The 19,266-nt window shown below is 42.8% G+C and overlaps 2 protein-coding genes across 2 annotated transcripts in view; both read left to right on the top strand.

The window, feature by feature from the left end:
- Window positions 1-6,540, top strand: part of LOC106699464 (zinc finger protein 420-like) — a 31,568-nt gene extending 25,028 nt beyond the window's left edge. Inside the window, 2 exon segments of the mRNA XM_023743770.1 lie at window positions 5,131-5,717; window positions 5,802-6,540. Coding sequence (XP_023599538.1) covers window positions 5,131-5,717; window positions 5,802-6,260 — 1,046 coding nt within the window. The 3' untranslated portion in view covers window positions 6,261-6,540.
- The window catches only part of LOC106694406 (zinc finger protein 883-like), a 120,899-nt gene that overhangs the window by 91,463 nt on the left and 10,170 nt on the right, over window positions 1-19,266 (top strand). The gene's annotated exons all lie outside the window — the stretch shown is intronic.

Genomic DNA, 19,266 nt, shown 5'->3' with positions numbered 1-19,266 from the left:
ACCAGCACCATTCATTGATGAAACTATCTTTCCCTTTTTCTGTGGCTACTGCTTTGTCAAAGATTACTTAAATGTGCCTGGGTTTATTTCTCTGTTTACTGTTCTGTTCTGTTTATATATGTGTCTGTGTTTCTCCAGCAACACACTGTTTGCTTGCTTCCTCTTTGTAATAAAGGGAAGTCAGGAAGTGTGATGCCACCAGCTTTCTTCTTGCTCAAGATACCTTTTGTTATCCTAGCCCAGTGGTCGGCAAACTGCTGCTGGAGAGCCACATCCGGCTCTTTGGCCCCTTGAGAGTGGCTCTTCTCAAAATACCACCTGCAGATGCGCATGTACAGTGCAATTGAAACGTCATGGTCCATGCACAGAAGCCAGTATTTTGTGGAAGAGCCACATTCAAGGGGCCAAAGAGCCGGATGTGGCTCGCGAGCCGCAGTTTGCCGACCACTGCCCTAGCCCGTTTTGCTCAGTGGATTGAGGCTCAGCTGGTGGATTCAAGGGGCATAGGTTCGATTCTTGTCAAGGGCATGTACCTTGATTGCGGGTACATACCCAGTATGGAGTGTGCAGGAGGCAGCTGATGGATGTTTCTCTCCTATGGATGTTTCTAACTCTCTATCCCTTTCCCTTCCTCTGTGTAAAAAATCAATAAAATGTATTTTTTTAAAAAGATTGCTTTTGTTAATGGAGGTCTTTTGGTACCATTTCCAGATTTTCTGTTCATTTCTTTGTAAAATACCATTGGACTTATTGGGATTGCATTTAATCTGTAGTTTGCCTTGTGTACTATAGCTATCTTCACCATATTTCATTTTCTGATCCATGAACACAGGTTGTCATTCAACTGATTTGGGTTTTCTTTCATTCCTTTCATCACTGTATTATAGTAGTCCCTGTACAGGTGTTTCACATTTTGGTTGAATTTATTCCCTTGGGTTTTATTGTTTTTGATTCTTTTTTATTTATTTTTTATTTTAAAAAAAAATATTTTATTGATCTTTTACAGAGAGGAAGGGAGAGGGATAGAGAGTTAGAAGCATTGATGAGAGCCCTAACCGGTTTGGCTCAGTCGATTGAGCATCAGCCTGCGGACTCAAGGGTCCCAGGTTCGATTCCAGTCAAGGGCATGTACCTTGGTTGTGGGCACATCCCCATTAGGGAGTGTGCAGAAGGCAGCTGATCGATTTTTCTCTCTCATCGATGTTTCTAACTCTCTATTCCTCTCCCTTCCTCTCTGTAAAAAATCAATAAAATATCTTTTAAAAGAAAAAAAAAAGAAACATTGATGAGAGAGAAACATCAATCACCTGCCTCTTGCACACCCCCTACTGGGGATGTGCCCACAACCAAGGTACATGCTCTTGACCGGAATTGAACCTGGGACAATTAGTCTGCAGACCGACGCTCTATCCACTGAGCCAAACCGATTAGGGCTGTTTTTGATTCTTTAGTAAATTTGACTACATTCTTCATTTTGCCATCAAAGAATTTATTGTTAGGTTGTCGAAATGGAACTAATGGTCGCATGTGTATTTTGCATCCTGTAACTTTTCTGATTTTAATTCATTATTCTTCTTTTATCTTCACCCGAATAGTGAGGATATTTTTTCCACTGATTGTTTTTTTAGATAGAGAGAGTGGGAGACAGAGAGAGAGAAAGAGAAATATCGATTGGCTGCCTCCCACATGTTGCCTCTACTGTGAGTGGGGATCGGACCTGCAACCCAGGTATCTACCTTTGACTAGGAATAAAACCTTACCCCTCAAGTTTACAAGGCAGTACTATCATCAGTGAAGCACAGTGGCTAGGTATATTTATTTATTCTTTAAATTATTATTATTATTATTTTATTTTTCTCATTAATATTTTAATATAGGTGTAAATGAAAATTTTCATTTAAAAAAATTAGAGGAAAGTTTCCATTTATTTCTTTAGAATAAAGATTTAGTGCACCAATACAGCCCAAAGCCAAAAGAAAAATAGCTTTGCCCTGTCATTTCCCTAAGAAAGCACTGCAGTTACTCAGGATAGGCCAAAAGAAAAGAAGCAATCCCTGGAGTTCTAGATTTTACGGAAGGACCACATGAGACTATGTACATCGATTTGATGTGCAAATATATGTATTTTTTATTTTCTAGAGGAAGAGGAGAGAGAGATAAAAACATCAATGATGAGAGAGTCATTGATCAGCTGCCTCCTGCACAACCCTCCACTGGTGACTGAGCTCGCAACCAGTGCAGGTGCCCTAACAAAGAATCCAATTGTGATCTCCTAGTTCACGGGTGGGCAATCTTTTTGTGAGTGCTTGGCAAAACCAGCAAAATCTCTGACTCAAAATTCTTCTGCATGCCAACCCTAATTTTTTGAGAACATGTTACACCTACTTGATATCTCTTAAGGTGTACGTAGGTGAAGAATCTTGAAGTAATAATAAAATTCATTTGAGCACCAAAAACACAGTATATGATGATGAAAAAATACGTTTATTTTTTAATGTATACATGTACACTGATAGTCCGACAGAAAACTTTATGACTCCGTTTGATATTATCTGTGGGACTTTTGCTGCTGCATCACTGATGATGGAGATTTTACATCAGGTTTATATTTCGTGACCTTCAGAGATATGCACGAGCTACTACTTTCATCCGTCAGGCTACTCCTATTACGAGACTTAACAAAATTCATCACTGAGAACAAAGATTCACAAGCGTATGTGGATGAAAACATGGAGAGTAACGCTGTTGCAAAGTTTTATAAACAGAAAAAATTTTCTGGAATGGCATTCCAAGTCCTCAATAGTTTGTTTTCTTTTTTTAAAAAATATATTTTATTGATCTTTTACAGAGAGCAAGGGAGAGGGATAGAGAGTTAGAATCATCGATAAGAGAGAAACATCGATCAGCTGCCTCCTGAACATTCCCTCCTGGGGATGTGCCCGCAACCAAGGTACATGCCCTTGACCTGAATCGAACCTTGAACCCTTCATTTCACAAGCCGATGCTCTATCCACTGAGCCCAACTGGCTAGGGCTGACCCTCTTTTTAAAAATAATACATTTTTATTAATTTCTGGGAGGAAAGGGGGCGAGAGAGAGAGAGAAACATTAATGATGACAAAGTGTCACTGATCAGCTCCCTCCTGCATGCCCCCTACAGGGACTGAACCCACAACAAACTGGGCATGTGCCCTTGAGTGGAATAGAACCTTGGACCTTTCAGTCCGCACGCTGACACTCTATCCACTGAGCAAACCAGCTAGGACTGACCCTTCATTCCTTTATTTATTTATTTCCTTAGTTATTTAGTTAGTTAGTTATTAACCCTTTTTTGAACTTAGATATCTTCAAATGTGTTTGCTCACCCAGTTTCCTGTCATCCTTTCTATGCAGTTGTCCTTATTTGGTATTCTGTATTACTGTTTGTCTTCATGGTACTCTTATTCCCATTTCCTGTGGGATTTTTTCTCATGGATAGCTGTCTACTTACTCTGGGATGGGGAAAGATTCTCTGTCTCTGATTCTGCCATCTTGCTGATGTCACTCACATAGGTCTTTTGCCTGTGATCTCATTTGTGGTTTGTTGTTCTACCACAGTGCTGACCATACCTCATTTTAGTTTTTCTTTTAAGATTTGCATCATTTATCTCATGCTGTGGCTCAACTTGTATTTAAGAGGCAAAATCTTTTGTGCGTAACAGGAGAAAGATGACTTTATCAATGAAAGGGTAGACCCAGAGGCAGTCTTGCCTTGGAGAAGGACTCTGAGGGCGGTTTTCATGCCTGGGCTCTTTTACGTTCATAACTAGGAAGCCATTTTGTTCAACAACAAAAATGTTTTGTTACCATTGCCCACTTCTCACCCAATTCTTCTTCTTGCTTAAGGTCGAAACTTTGCCTATGACTCAGTTTTAATAGTGATCATTCTACTTGGATTCCCAGCCCATGGATAACCTGAACTTCTCTAAACTTTGCACCTCTACCTCTGTCACACATCTCGGCTTTACTGCACTCCAGTGTTGTGGCATGCCTGTACAGCTTTAGAGTACACACGTATTCTATTTACGCTGAACATCACATACTTTCCTATGATTGATATTTTATGGGTTTGAGCACATTGAAATTATTTTACACAGACTCATATCGCCAGCATGAAAGGTCCTAAAGGAAGCCATTTGTGGAGTAGTAACGAGCAGACACAGCCTCTCTTCTTTTTGTGCCAGCCTATGCTTCTGTTCTCCCTTGGTGAGATTTTGATCATCCAGTGACCTTTTGGGCCATGTTATATGTAACAGCCATTTCCTGAGTAGCTAACTTACTTATCTTGAAAATCATTGTATGGAATCATGTCCAGTTGAGACATAAACAATTGTGGTGAAGATATTATGTTTTGATCAGGTCAACATGCACTTTACCTATGTTTCCTTTTGAACAGGTTGCTGCTGTGGAGCAGAAATTATGGAGGCAACAACTGAACAGAAGGTTACAGTAAGAGTGTCACAGGCAAGGAATCCCAAGTTAGGCTTGTCATCCCGCAAGAGCCACCCCTGTGAGAGTTGTGGGCTAGTCTTGGGAAACATTTTCCACGTGATGGAGCTGCAGGGAACACAACACAGACAGATACTATTGAGGTGTGGGTCATGTGATAAACGATTTTATTTCTGTGCAAAATTTCAACAGCAGCATGAGACAGAGAAGACTTTCATTAGAGGTGTGGACAGGATCTCACTTGCAAACAGCTGCAATTTCAGTGTGTCCCAGAATCATTTCACATGCGGGGAGGTTGGGCAGGGTGTTCTTACCGGGTCAGGACATCTCCACCTAAAGGCTATTCAGACCAGGGACAGTCCAACTGCAATTTCCACGTGTGGGATGATGTTTCAAAGGAGAAAAAAATATTACAGTAAAAAAGAATGTAAGAGAGACATTAGTTGCACCCACACATTTATTCAGGAAAAAGGTGTCCAACTTGGAAGTGGGTGTTTTGGGTCCTCTGAATGTGGAAAATATTTCACCAAATTTTCTAGCTTTCATGATCAACAGAGAGGTCACACTGGAGAAAAGCCTTATGAATGCAGTGACTGTGGGAAAACTTTTGCACAGAGCACTGGCCTTCGTTATCATCAGAGAGTTCATACAGGAGAAAAGCCTTATAAATGCAGTGAATGTGGGAAATCTTTTGCACGGAGCCATACCCTTCATTGTCATCAGAGAGTTCATACAGGAGAAAAGCCTTATAAATGCAGTGAATGTGGAAAATCTTTTGCACAAAGCACTGCCCTTCGTGAGCATCAGAGAGTTCATATAGGAGAAAAGCTTTATAAATGCAATGAATGTGGGAAATCTTTTACCCTGAAATATAGCCTTCGTTGTCATCAGAGAGTTCATACAGGAGAAAAGCCTTATAAATGCAGTGAATGTGGAAAATCTTTTACCCAGAGCATTACCCTTCATTTTCATCAGAGAGTTCACACAGGAGAATAGCCTTATAAATGCAGTGAATGTGGGAAATCCTTTACACGGAGTGATTCTCTTCGTCGTCATCAGAGAGTTCACTCTGGAGAAAAGCCTTATAAATGCAGTGAATGTGGGAAATCTTTTGCACGGAGCACTGCCCTTCATTATCATCAGAGAGTTCATACAGGAGAAAAGCCTTATAAATGCAGTGAATGTGGGAAAGCTTACAACACTAGGACTAATCTTCATTGTCATCAGAGAGTTGCACACTGGAAAAGAGGCCTTTATCAATGCAGTGAATGTAGAAAATCTTTTACCACGAACACCTATCTTCGTAGTCATCAGAGAGTTCACACTGAAGAAAAGCCTTATAAATGTAGTGAATGTGGAAAATCTTTTACACATAGCAGTAGTCTCCAATATCATCAGAGAGTTCACTCCGGAGAAAAGCCTTATCAATGCAGTGAATGTGGAAAATCTTTCACACATAGCAGTAGTCTCCAATATCATCAGAGAGTTCACTCTGGAGAAAAGCCTTATCAATGCAGTGAATGTGGAAAATCTTTTACCACTACTAGAAACCTTCATTGTCATCAGCGTATTCACACTGGAGAAAAGCCTTATAAATGCAGTAAATGTGGAAAATCTTTTGCACGGAGCAGTAAACTTCGTTATCATCAGAGAGTTCATACGGAAGAAAAGCCTTATAAATGCAGTGAATGTGGGAAATGTTTTAAAGGTATCAGTGGTCTCCAATATCATCAGAGAGTTCACAATGGAGAAAGCCCTTATGAGTGCAATTAATATGAGGTATCTCTCAGCCAAATTTCTAAATTTGCTCTCCACTAGAGTACAAATGTGAGAAATTTCTTAGATGAGTAGGAAATGTATTTTCTTAGTTAGAACTTAACAATAGTACAAGAAAATTTGTTAATCCTCATTTTTCTGAATTATATCCTATACATTTAATCACCTATCTTTTGTAAAGTTCCCATAAGTGTTTTTGCTGTTCTATGTGTGTGTTTTTATGTTGGAACACTATGTAATTATGTTGTACGTTCTAACATACAGAGATGTCCTGCCAGATCTATGTCACTGCACATTTCTGTTGCTGAAGGTATTTCACCTGAACCACCTATAAGGTCTCTACAGATGGCATCAGTCACCATCCTCCTGTGGCAGGGAAGCTATGTCTGTTGTCAGATTTGTCAACAAAAAGGAGGAATACCTGAGCCCTTGGTTCTTACTTGTTTCCCTGTCTTGTGTTGCCACATAGGACTCATTACTGTTGGCCCCAGTAAACATAATGTTACAGAGGGCCTGCCATTTTCAGGGACACACTCTCCGTAGATGCTAATGATGAATTTATTGCGTGCCTAAGTTATCAATGGAAGAAATGCCAGTCTCATGTCTCTTTGGTTTTAAAATAATGAAGGCTTTTTCTTAAGACTTCTTTAATCTGGGGTGTTCTATTTACTGTATCGGTTAGTTTATAAGGAGATCAGGGCTTTCCAAGCATGTTGAGGTGAAACACTTTTATGGGGTCTCAAACATTTTTCCCTTGGGGGAACCGTATGGTTCAGAAATTAGCTCATCAGTTTTTTGCAAATTTACATTGCTGCCCATATTTTCCTAGGAATCACTGGGACACTCTACTTCTCATGTGAAGATGGGTGCGTTGAGACACGGAGATCACTCCAAAGAGAGTGTAGCTAGGACAACCTCAAGTATGTCTGGGAGCATGAATTTTTTTTCCTGTTTGCAAGCGATGCCAGTACGTGTGAGGTGAATCTCTTGCCCAGGTCTTGCAGGGGGCCCTGTGCCCTAATGCCTACCATATCACCGGTGATGGTCACTGGTTTGAGGACAGTGGCATTCAAGGAAAACCCTTTCACTACAGCAACACTGACCTAATTGTGGTTGGATGAGACTGCACCTCTTTAGATGGGATAGTCCTCACCTAACTGTGCATCCAGGAATTGTTTTGAGGAAAAGACCACAAGAGCTGTTTGTGCACAGATCTGAGGGACTCCAGGGATGTGTATCTTCTGTGGAGCCGTCATTGTCATTGATTATAATCAAGATGTTTTGTGGCTCCTGTAGTGTCTCAGAAGTTCTCATCAGAGCCATTTTTGCGCTGGCATCAAAAGAAAGATGGAGAAATTAAAGATTGAAATAACAATTTAATAAAAAATAAGAGTACAAAAGAAAAAGAAAGATGGATGGAGTGTTTGTGTGAACTTATATAAATTCAAAGTAAACATCATTACATAAAAGGGTATGGTCTTTTTTTTCAATAGTTTTATTCATTTCAAATGGGCCGGATCTGGCCCGAGGGCGGTAGTTTGCCCACAGCTGGTCTATGAGCATGTCTCACTAAGAATAGAGTGACTCAACCAATAGCTGAGCTCTATGGTATGCTAATAAGTAATAAAGATTGTTTTTAAAAAATAAATAAAATAAATCTTAACTGATTGTACTTTTTTGCATTTTTCCAGTGGTGTGTGAGGGATTCACATTCGTCACATCCTAGAGAATATTTTGTTTGGTCAATCATTATTTATTTAAACATTTTATTTTGTAAGTTTCTCATGTTACCTCACTCTTTGATTGTACTTTTTCTAGGAATTTACGGTGAGCCTTTTCTCAGAAGTGTATTTGCTGAGTCTGTATCTTTGTTAAAACATCTTACCGTATGTTCTGCCTAATGTGCTGTGAGTTTTGGCAATTTTCTTTAACAATAGGACAGTGGCCGAAACCGGTTTGGCTCAGTGGATAGAGCGTCAGCCTGCGGACTGAAGGGTCCCAGGTTCGATTCCGGTCAAGGGCATGTACCTGGGTTGTGGGCACATCCCCAGTAGGAGATGTGCAGGAGGAAGCTGATCGATGTTTCTCTCTCATCGATGTTTCTAACTCTCTATCTCTCTCCCTTCCTCTATGTAAAAAATCAATAAAATATATTTAAAAAAAAAAAACCAATAGGACAGTGGAAAAACAAAGATGGATGTTGGCATTTCACTCATTTTGTGCATTTTTACTTTAAAAAATAAACATTTTTTGTATTGGGATAATATGTTTTAATATTTTTTCTGTAAGAAAAAAATATTTTAATTGCCCTAGCTGGTTTGGCTGAGTGAATAGAGTATCAGCCTTCGGACTGAAAGGACCAGGGTGAGCTCCTTGTCAAGGGCAGGTGCCCAGGTTGCAGGCTCAATCTCCAGTGTGGGGCCTTCAGGAGGCAGGCAATCAGTCGTTCTCTCTCATTGTTGTTTCTCTCTACCTCTCCCTTCCTCTCTGAAATCAATGAAAATATATTTAAAGGCCAGGGAGGGTCGGGGGGGTTGGTGGGGAGAGAGGGGCGGGGTAAGAGATCAACTGAAGGACTTGCATGCATGCATATAAGCATAACCAATGGACATAAGACAATAGGGTGTAGGGGAGTCCAAGGGATTGTCAAGGGCGGGGAAAAAAGGGGACATATGTAATACTTTAAGCAATAAAACAATTTAAAAAAATAAAAATAAAAAATAATCTGATCATAAAAAATATATATATTTAAAAATATTTTAATTTATTTTACTAAATTAATAAATATATTTAATTGATTTTAAAAATAGTTTTATTGATTTCATAAACCAAGGGAGGTGGAGAGAGAGAAAGACAAACAATGATAGCTAGGCGAGGGGGCTCAGTCGATCCTATGAACCAGGAAGAAACAGTTCCATTGCCACTCTGGGCACATGTATGGGCCCCTGCTAAATCCCCAGGTGGGGCTTGCAGGAGGCAGCTTATCACTGATTCATCATTGATGTTTCTATCTTTCTGACTCTTTCCTCTGTGAAATCAATAAAACATTAAAGAAAATTGAGTCCCTTACCTTAAAAAAGAAAAGAAACATCAATGATGAGAGGGAATCATTAATCAGTGCTTCCTCCATACCCTACTGGAGATGGAGCCTGCAATCCAGGCATGTCCTCTGACTGGGAATCTAACCAAGGAACTGTTTGTGCACGGGTTGAAGCTCAAGCACTGACCCATACCAGCTGGGTGAGTCATTACTTTTTCAATGCTAGGCCCTGTGCAATGAACATTTTTAATTTTAACCTGTACTACAAACATTCTCCATTGCTTTCAGAACACCAGTCATTTGATCCTGCACTAAGCCCTTGCTTTGTAGTCTGCTGCATTTTCCCTGTCTCCTGTCATGGAGATTCTTGTGTTGGAACAGTTCTCTCAAGAAGGCCAGAGGACATCTGGGTGGGTACCTGTTTTAGAGGCCAAAAGCCAATGCAGTGGGAAATGGGCAGTGAGCAGATTCCCTATGCCCTGTATCAGGCATCCTAGATTTGAATTTCAGGTTCTCTATTATCACTGGGACTTACAATGACATAACCCCTTCTGCTGGTGTAAGTCAGATTCCTCCTGTGAAAAACAAGTATGAGGTATGTCCCCATGCCGGAGCTATTGGAGAAGGTCCAGTGGAAAGGTGTCCACTTGTGTAATGCACCTGTGCCTGCAGCCTGCCTTGGCTCCAGCAACTTCAGCCACTCCCTGCAGAGACATTCGCAGGCAGGCGCTTCTCACTCCTCCGATGCCCACAAGTACCTTTGTCTTCGGGTGCATTTTAGTGAGAAATGGGACCTATAAGAAGCCGCTGACTCTGCTGCAGGGAGGCAGGTGCTGTGGGCACTCAGGACTCATTGTGGTGCGGCCCATATCAAATTGCTGAAAAAGTTCAGTGTCAGAGAAATGAAGTCAGCTCCCCCAGTTTACACCACAGACGAGTGTCAGGTTCAAGGGACTGGATTTTATCTATTATTTTCTCCAGAGTCAGACACAGTCCGTACCTCAGATGTGCAGCCCTCACTGGAGCAGGTACAGTCTGAGGCCCAGGGTGGCTCAGCTGCAGCTCCTGTTTCCATGGCTGCAGTTATGCTTTTCCTCCCATTCCCTGTACACCTCAGACCACTTGCCCCTGGCCTCCCTGTGTGCAGGGGACACCATCATTTCTCAGTGCAGTGGTTTCTGCAGGGGAACCTTCTTTCAGAGTGAGCTGCTGTTTGTCTACCTTCCCTCTGATCCCAGCACAAACTATGACCCTCAGGAGACCTCGGTAATGAGGGCTGGTCTCTGCACTTGTGCCCACAAGTTGGGTGTCATGCTGCCATTCTATTTACTGGGGTGAATTTCATGCTTCAGTTTGACCCTTCATGTGTGACACTGACACTCACCCTTCAGGATAGGATACGATTTAACATGAATTTTGTGACCTAATATTCGGAAGTGATGCTGGAGTCCTACATGACCCTGGTCTCAGTGGAGGGGTGCTCACGTCTTATTCCTGCATAGGACCCACTGCCATGTGATTCTGTGCTATATATCCCTACTGGCTGAGACACTGGCTCTCAACATGCTTTCCCTTCAGCCCGGTCATGTTGTGGACTCCCGTCCTCTTTCCCAGTCTCCTGTGTTTGCACCATTGGTCCTTGGATTGGAACAGAGTCCTTTTGAGTACAAGCCCTCACCACAGTGCACAGCACCCTGGGCCACAACGGAGGTCCTTACTGTGCTTTTCCTGACAATCTACGCTGACTGACTCTCCACACACATTTTTTGACTGTAGGTTAAGTTGGTTTTTCAGATGATGCTGTTTGCCATTTCAGCCTGTTACTCTTTTTTGAATCATTTCCATATACTAATCATGTCAAGCTCAAAGGCTAACATGAGCCATATAAATAAGGTTTAAGTTTATGTGAGCTGCAAAAAAAACCAAAACTTGAATTTTCATAGAAATGTAGGTTTACCTAACCGGTTTGGCTCAGTGGATAGAGTGTCAGGCTGCGGACTCATGGGTCCCAGGTTCGATTCCAGTCAAGGGAATGTACCTTGGTTGCGGGCACATCCCCAGTAGGGAGTGTGCAGGAGGCAGCTGATCGATGTTTCTCTCTCATCGATGTTTCTAACTCTATCCCTCTCCCTTTCTCGCTGTAAAAAAGTCAATAAAATATATTTTTAAAAAAAGAAATGTAGGTTTATTTCGATAGGTTGAATACAAAGGGCTGATATAAATGAGTGATCATTAATGAATATTCGTTCTGGGCCCCCTGGAGCCTCGGGGCCCCACCTTTGACATGCTAGATGTATACAGTAGGTATACATGTTAATAAGTTTTTGATTGTTTTCCCCTCTTAATCTGTGTTATATCCATTTAATTTTTAATGTATTTTATTTTTAAAAGAATATATTTCTGCCCTAACCACTTTGGCTCAGTTAATTGAGCATCAGCCTGGGGACTGAAAGGTCCCAGGTTCGATTCTGGTCAAGGGCATGTACCTGGGTTGCGGGCACATCCCCAGTAGGAGATGTGCAGGAGGCAGCTGATCGATGTTTCTCTCTCATCAATGTTTCTAACTCTTTATCCCTCTCCCTTCCTCTCTGTAAAAAATCAATAAAATATATATATATATTTTTAAAAAGAATATATTTCCATTGATCTCAGAGAGGAAGGGAGAGTGAGAGATAGACAGAAACATCAATGATGGCAGAGAATCATTTCTGGGCTACCTCCTGTGTGCCCCACACTGGGGATCAAGCCCGCAACCCGGGCATGTGCCCCTAACTGGAATTGAACCAGGAACCCTTCAGTCCATAGGCAGACACTCTATCCACTAAGCCAAATCAGCTGAGGCTATCCATTTAACTTGTAGACTAACCAAAGAACCTACAAAAGAAGGGAAAATTATTTTGCCTCAACAATGTCATTTCTCTCATCTTCTTTCACAATCACTCCCGTAACTCCACAAAATAAAGGAATCCTGTTAAGTTTTGGGCGGTGATACAGCCTGTGAAAGAATTCACAACTAAAAGCAATGCAGAGAGGAAGTTTATTTACTTTCCAAGAGAGGAAAAGGCCAAGTACAGTGGGGCCTTGACTTACGAATTTAATTCATTCCGTGAGGGAGTTCGTAACTCAAATTACTCCTATGTCAAATCACTGTGAAGTTCGCTGCGCCAACTAGCGGTGGGGTATCTGAAGCTGGCTCATAATCCGAATTTAGCTCGCAACTCAAAAAGTCATCTAATAGCCGGCTCATATCTCGAAAAACTCGTTAGTCGGGACACTCGTAAGTCAAGGCCCCACTGTATTGCTAGTCAATTCAGGGCAGGGAAGAAATGGTGGCTTCTGCTTTTCAGCAGTGCCTGTTACTAAGGGACAAAGAATGGAGGGGCCTTGGGCTGAGCTGAAGTTGTGTAGGTAAGAGGGGCTGTCCTTAAAAGTTACAGTTTGTTTGTTTTCCCGGAGACGGTCTGGCAGATGTTCTAGGGAGGTGTCTTATCAGTTTCTTTCCCAGCCTATAAAATATGACCAGAGAAAAAGTTATGAAGAGTTCAAAAGAGGTTTGTTTGAAGGGGTGAAGGGGAGGAAACTTTCTACTAATTAGAGACTCCTTGGTGTGAGTTATCCTTGATGTGTAACAACAAACAGCGGGAAGGAGGGGTATGTAAGGATTTAGCCTGAAAAGTAGCTTATCTTGTTCTGCAGTTTGAACAGAGGAGTTCTTTGAATTGGAGGAGACGGTAATTTGGGGGTTTAATTAGCAAGTGCTTCTCATAAATTATAGAAGGTCACAGAAAAAAAACCCAGAAATACCTTCTTCTTGTCTTTACAAATACCTTGACTACTTTTAGAACCTAAGGCTTTATTGACCTGAAGAGTGAGTACTTCTAGGAGACCAAATAAAGGGTCACCAGCAGAACTGGGGGCATTATGTTCAGGAGGATGTCAGCAATGGGTCCCAAAGGAAATATACCACTCTGTGATTTCTCTTCTGATCCCATAGGTTTTAACACCACAATATGGACAAAAATGATGGTATAGTAAATATAGCAAGCTCAGGTAGCTTTACCATTCACATGGTAAATCCTACAAACTCAGGCCAAAAGTAACCACCTATGATGGATTTAAGTTAAAACTTTTTTTTTTTAAATATATTTTATTGATTTTTTACAGAGAGGACGGGAGAAATATAGACAGTTAGAAACATCGATGAGAGAGAAACATTGATCAGCCGCCTCCTGCACATCTCCTACTGGGGATGTGCCTGCAACCCAGGTACATGCCCTTGACCGGAATCGAACCTGGGACCCTTCAGTCCGCAGGCCGACGCTCTATCCACTGAGCCAAAACGGTTTTGGCTAAAACTTTTTAAGTAAAAGTAAGTCACAGGGGTAGATATCCCCTAGCCTTGTTTTTTTTGTTGTTTTTTTGTTTTTTTGGTTTTGTTCTGTTTCTTCGCAAAGGTCAATCTTTAGCTTATTGAGTGTGTCTATTGTCTTTTTGCATCTAGAACACATATCTTTGGATTTTCAGGGAAATTTCCTTTTTTACAGACTTCTAAGGGCACAATCTCCAAACACAGAAGACCTCAGGTCCGCAATTATTATTGTTGTTGTGTCAAATATTAAGTGTTAACTGTTGGAGAACATTTAAAATTGTTTTTTTACTTCTTATTTAATCCTAGAGATTTCCCTCCTCATTCCCCCCACTCTAATTTATCACCAGTGAATTTCATGTAACTCCCTTATGTCTTTTCCTTTGAATCTAATGTATAAAAAAGGTGCAAAACTGCCGGTCTTCTGAGCATTATATAACCTATTGTTATTTTGCTTCCTGGCAGATATTGCCAACTTGGGTCAAAGAAACTTAGAAAAAGTCTCCACAGGTTTGGACATTTTCTTACAACAACACCAATGGAAATTGACTCATGTGAAGCAGGAGAACGTTACATGAAGGGGTATCAGCATTTCCAGGGACTCAAGTGACGGAAGACAGACTTATAAACACAAATGTAGAGCAGACCCAGAACCCAGCAAGCTAGAGCTTTCCTCTTGCTTTCAGACAACAGAGAAAATGCTCAAGGCTCAGGTGAATTTGTTTTCATTGTGTGTGTGCATGTTTTTAATCCTTACCTGAGGAAGTTTCTTTTTACCTACCCCAACTTTTCTTCTGAGATTCTGCAGTAATTTCCATGCTTCCATGTCTCTGAATCCACTCCATCAGTTTTTTGTTCATTATATTCCAAATGTGAGTGCAATCAAGTGATACTGTCTTCTCTGACTGACTGATTTCACCTAGCTTGATGCTCTCCAGGACCCTCCATACTGTGTGACAGGGTAAGAGATTTTTTTTTTACTGCTGCATAGTATTCTATGGTGTAAATATACCAGTTTTTTATCCACTCATCTACTGATGGGTACCTGGGCAGTTTCCAGACCTTTCCTATTGTAAATTGTGCTTCTATGAACACAGGGGTGCATACTGTCTACTTGATTGTTTCAGGTTTCTTAGGATATATTCCTAGAAGTAGAATCACTGGATCAAATGGCAGTTCCATACTAAATATTTTGCAAAAACTCCAAACTGATTTCCATAATGGCTGTAGCAGTTTGCATTCCCACCAGCAGTGATCTGGGTTCCCTTTTTTCCACATCCTCCCCAGCACTTGTGCTTTGTTTATTTGCTGATGGCAGCCATTCTGACAGTGGTGAGGTGATAACTAATTGTTGCTTTAATTTGCATCTCTCTGATGATAAGTCACTTTGAGCATTTTTTCACATGTCTCTTGGCCATCTTATCCACACTGCAGCCCAGGCAGAGCTGACACTTCCGGTGGCATCAGAAGCAGATGCTCTTAAATATGAGTGTCTGTTTTGTGACTTTAACTTTGTATGAAGGATTCCATGGAGGCAGGTTAGATCAATTTAGAGACTTGAGGCACCTCCCCCTGCTACAAATGAGCTGAAGGAGACACATGCCAAAAGTCATGAATGAACAAACAGTGCCTTGCCATTCAGAAAGAGCAGGTCCTTAAGAAAGATATGCAAAACCTGCCACGCAGGTGCCTGAAAAAGAAACTTGCCCCAGACATCACCTCCCCTGTGTCGATTAACACTCCCTCCACATTCTGGTGGAGTAGGGTTCGGTATCTGAAAGTGGAGCCGCACAACAAATGAAAGAAAAAGACACGAGATAATTTTGCAATATTGGGGGACCAGGCGGGCAAGTCCCGAAGGACTTCCTCTCTGTGCTTAGGTCTCACCAAGCTTTTTTTGACCTGGGATGCACTCATAGCATAGCCCTTAGGCTGGTGACTCCATTAACAGGCAGACTAGCCCATCAGCAAGGATTTACGTAATAATTATTGGGAATTAAGGGAACTAAGGTGGGGATGCTTCAGCTATTATTACCTAAATTAACTGGGTGGTGCAGTTCTGACCTTTGCTAGGACTTCAAAGGTTACTAGCTTTTGGGGGTCTCTGTTTAAACTCAGCTAGTGAAGACAATGAATGGACTCCGGCACCCTGAAGCCAATAGAGGACTCTTAGTATACTTGTTCTTTCTGGGCTGTTTGCCCCTAAATCCAGTCCTTTGGTCAACAGAAATACCGGATCCTGGATTTGGAGCGGGAAAACTACATTACCCACAAGGCCACGCATGGAATGCCACCAGGAAGAGCCAATGGGGGCTCAGAGAAGGCATTTCCCTTTGGCCGCTTCTGAAGGGCGGGATTATAGTCCTCGTGGCGAGGTTTTGTCTTTTCAAGCCTCTGTCTCAGTCGCTTAGGATTTCCTGGTCGCACATTCCCGTGGAGAAGGCCGGAGAGTGGTGTTCCCCGCCTCACAGCCCATGGTCGGAGCCTCCAGTGGTGCTCACAGCTCACACTTGGGATTGAAGCTCGGAGTTGCCACCCGGACCCACGCCAGGGCCGGGACAGGGACCGCAATTCCCGCAGCGGCTTCTACTCCCGCCCGGCTCAGCCCACAGAGGGCAATGGCGGCGCCCCGCTGAGGAGACGGGCTGAGGTGAGTTCAGTCCCCCAGGCCCTCACCGCCTCCTCACACAGACACCACAGCCTGGGGAGGGCGCCTGTCCGGTCCTGCAGCTCAGTCCCGCGTGGGGGACCGTGAGGAAGGCGGAGGGGAGAGAGGAGTGTTCTGGCTTCTGAGGACACAGCAAGTGCAGGGCTGAGGGGACGGGGGTGACTTGCATCTGAAGTTCCCTGAGGGTGTGGGCTGTGAGTGTTGACGGAAATATCAGAGGCTGCAGGGAGGACGTCACAGACTCATTCCGGGCTTTCCCGGCTGTGGGTCCATCAGGGGCCTGGGGTGGTCCTGGATTCGGCTGGGAGACAAGCTCCCTACACGCCATATGCCAAGTTCATGGGTGAGTCCAGCGAGATCCAGTGGCATTGGAGCAGGAAGGGGGCAGAGCTGAAGGAGTGAACCTGGGGTCTGAACATGGGAAGGGGATGAACATTACCCAGTGGTGAGCACATCTGGAGGAAGTGTGAGCTGATGGTCCCGGGACCTGGTGTGGGGACTTAAAGTGAAGCATAAACCCACACTTGGCTTTGTCTTGGAGGCAGGATCTAGGAGACTGCAGTGGTTTTGCTTGGCAGGAAGGCTGGGGCCTGCAGGCATTGCCCAGACCATGAATGCCATTGCTATTTACCCTCCCCACCCCTCCCCTCCCATTCCTTATCTCCGCTCCCCTCCCTTTCATCCCCTCCCTTAAAACTTCCCACCCAACCCAGCTGCTCTGCTGAGGGCAATCACAGTGAGTAATGGGCCTGTGATGAGAGAGCAGCCTGCAGTGGCATTAGGGTCTGGAGTCCACACCAACCCGGTGCCCTGGAGGAGGTTGAGGGGGGAAGATGTATAAAGGAGTAGGATTAATGGTCCTCAGAAAGGCAGCTCTGGTTTCAATTGTCTCCATTCTGACAGGTTGGCGTGACCTTTGAGGACATTGCCCTGTACTTCTCCAGAAAGGAATGGAGCCTCCTTGATGAGGGTCAGAGACAGCTGTACCTGAATGTGATGCTGGAGAACTTTGAACTTATATCCTCGCTGGGTAAGACCCTCACTGTCACTAGTGACCTGGAATTGGCTTTTCTATTTCCCAGGCCCCATTCCCCAGGGTGTGCTCTGTCCTCCCCTGTAGACTGTGGTACTGCTGGATTTTCCAGTTTCCTGGGTAGTTGCTGTCCTGGGGAGGGTTGGTCTGTTTCCACTGCTCCCTTCAATTCCTGAAGTCCCAATACTCCCCGCTGCACTAAATTCACAGGGAAGGACTTGTGGTTGGTAGTGTTGCAGGAAGCCTAGGGGATTCTACCTTGATCACTGAGGAAAGCATTTTCTATATTCTTGTTGGTCATTTGTACGTATTTCTTGAAGAATTGCCTCTAAATCCTTATCCTGTTTATTAACTGTATCTTTTGGTTGAAGAGTCTTTGGAATACCTTATATGTTTTATATATTAATTGCTTATGACATACAGGAATACATATTTTTTCATGTGCTTAATTGTGCTTTGCAGATATGGCTCCCCACACCTGCTTTTCTACAAAATCCATGTTTTGTTTTTTGCAACCCTGGTTTCAGCAGGTCTAGTGCCCCCATATTTCTAGCAAGCTCAGATGCTTGGTACTAGTGCTTAGCAATTAAATATTGTTAATGAAGTTATATAGACTTTGCTTTTGAGGCAGAGTCATTGCATTGTTATTAGCCTGCAGTATAGTATTAACATACCTTCATTATTCCCGGGGAACTGCAACTCTTTGTGTGAATTTCTGTCTATATCGCAATATTCGCTTTATTGTGCTGATCAGAGCCAAGTCCACAATATCTCCAAGAGATTCCTTCATATCGTTTGCAAGTATTTTCTTCTGTTCTCTAGATTCCCTTTCATTTCATGTTGTTTGTTGCTGTTGTTCAGTGAAGAATCTATTTTCTTTATTTTTGGCAGTGTGGACTGTTTCTGTTTTCTATTCTATGTGGTTGGTGCCACATTCAGAAAATCCTGTTCAAAACACACCTCTAGAACTTTTTCTCTACATTGTCCTGAGGAGTTTTAAGTTTTAGCGCTGACATTTAATTCTGTCATACAGTTGGCTTAGATTTTATCAGTGGTGTCCAGTTTTGTTGTTTTACACGTGAATGTCCGTTTATACCAGCACCATTCATTGAAGAAACCATCTTTCCCTTCTGTGGCTTGCAGCTTTGTCAAAGATTACTTAAAAGTATGTGCCTGAGTTTTTTTGTTTTTTTTTCTGTTTTCTGTTCTGTTCTGTTGATATGTGTCTGTTTTTCTCCAGCAACACACTGTTTGCTTGCTTCCTCTTTGTAATAAAGTGAAGTCAGGAAGTATGATGCCACCAGCTTTCTTCTTGCTCAAGATATCTTTTGTTATCCTAGCCCAGTGGTCGGCAAACTGCTGCTCGCGAGCCACATGCGGCTCTTTGGCCCCTTGAGAGTGGCTCTTCCACAAAATACCACGTGCAGGTGCGCATGTACAGTGCAATTGAAACTTAATGGTCTATGCACAGAAGCCAGTATTTTGTGGAAGAGCCACACTGAAGGGGCCAAAGAGCCACATATACCTCGCAATCTGCAGTTTGCCGCCCACTGCCCTAGCCCGTTTTGCTCAGTGGATTGACGCTCGGCTGGTGGATTCAAGGGGCATACGTTCGATTCTTGTCAAGGGCATGTACCTTGATTGCGGGCACGTACCCAGTATGGAGTGTGCAGGAGGCAGCTGATGGATGTTTCTCTCCAATGGATGTTTCTAAATCTCTATCCCTTTCCCTTCCTCTCTGTAAAAAATCAATAAAATGTATTTTTTAAAAAAGATTGCTTTTGGCTGGAACCGGTTTGGCTCAGTGGATGGAGCGTCGGCCTGTGGACTGAGGGGTCCCAGGTTCGGTTCCAGTCAAGGGCATGTACCTGGGTTGCGGGCACATCCCCAGTAGGG

This window comes from Myotis lucifugus, unplaced genomic scaffold (assembly GCF_000147115.1).
Source record: "Myotis lucifugus unplaced genomic scaffold, Myoluc2.0 scaffold_412, whole genome shotgun sequence".
NCBI lineage: Eukaryota > Metazoa > Chordata > Mammalia > Chiroptera > Vespertilionidae > Myotis > Myotis lucifugus.
Note: the sequence above shows the minus strand (reverse complement) of the source record. Positions and strands in the feature narration are given on the sequence as shown.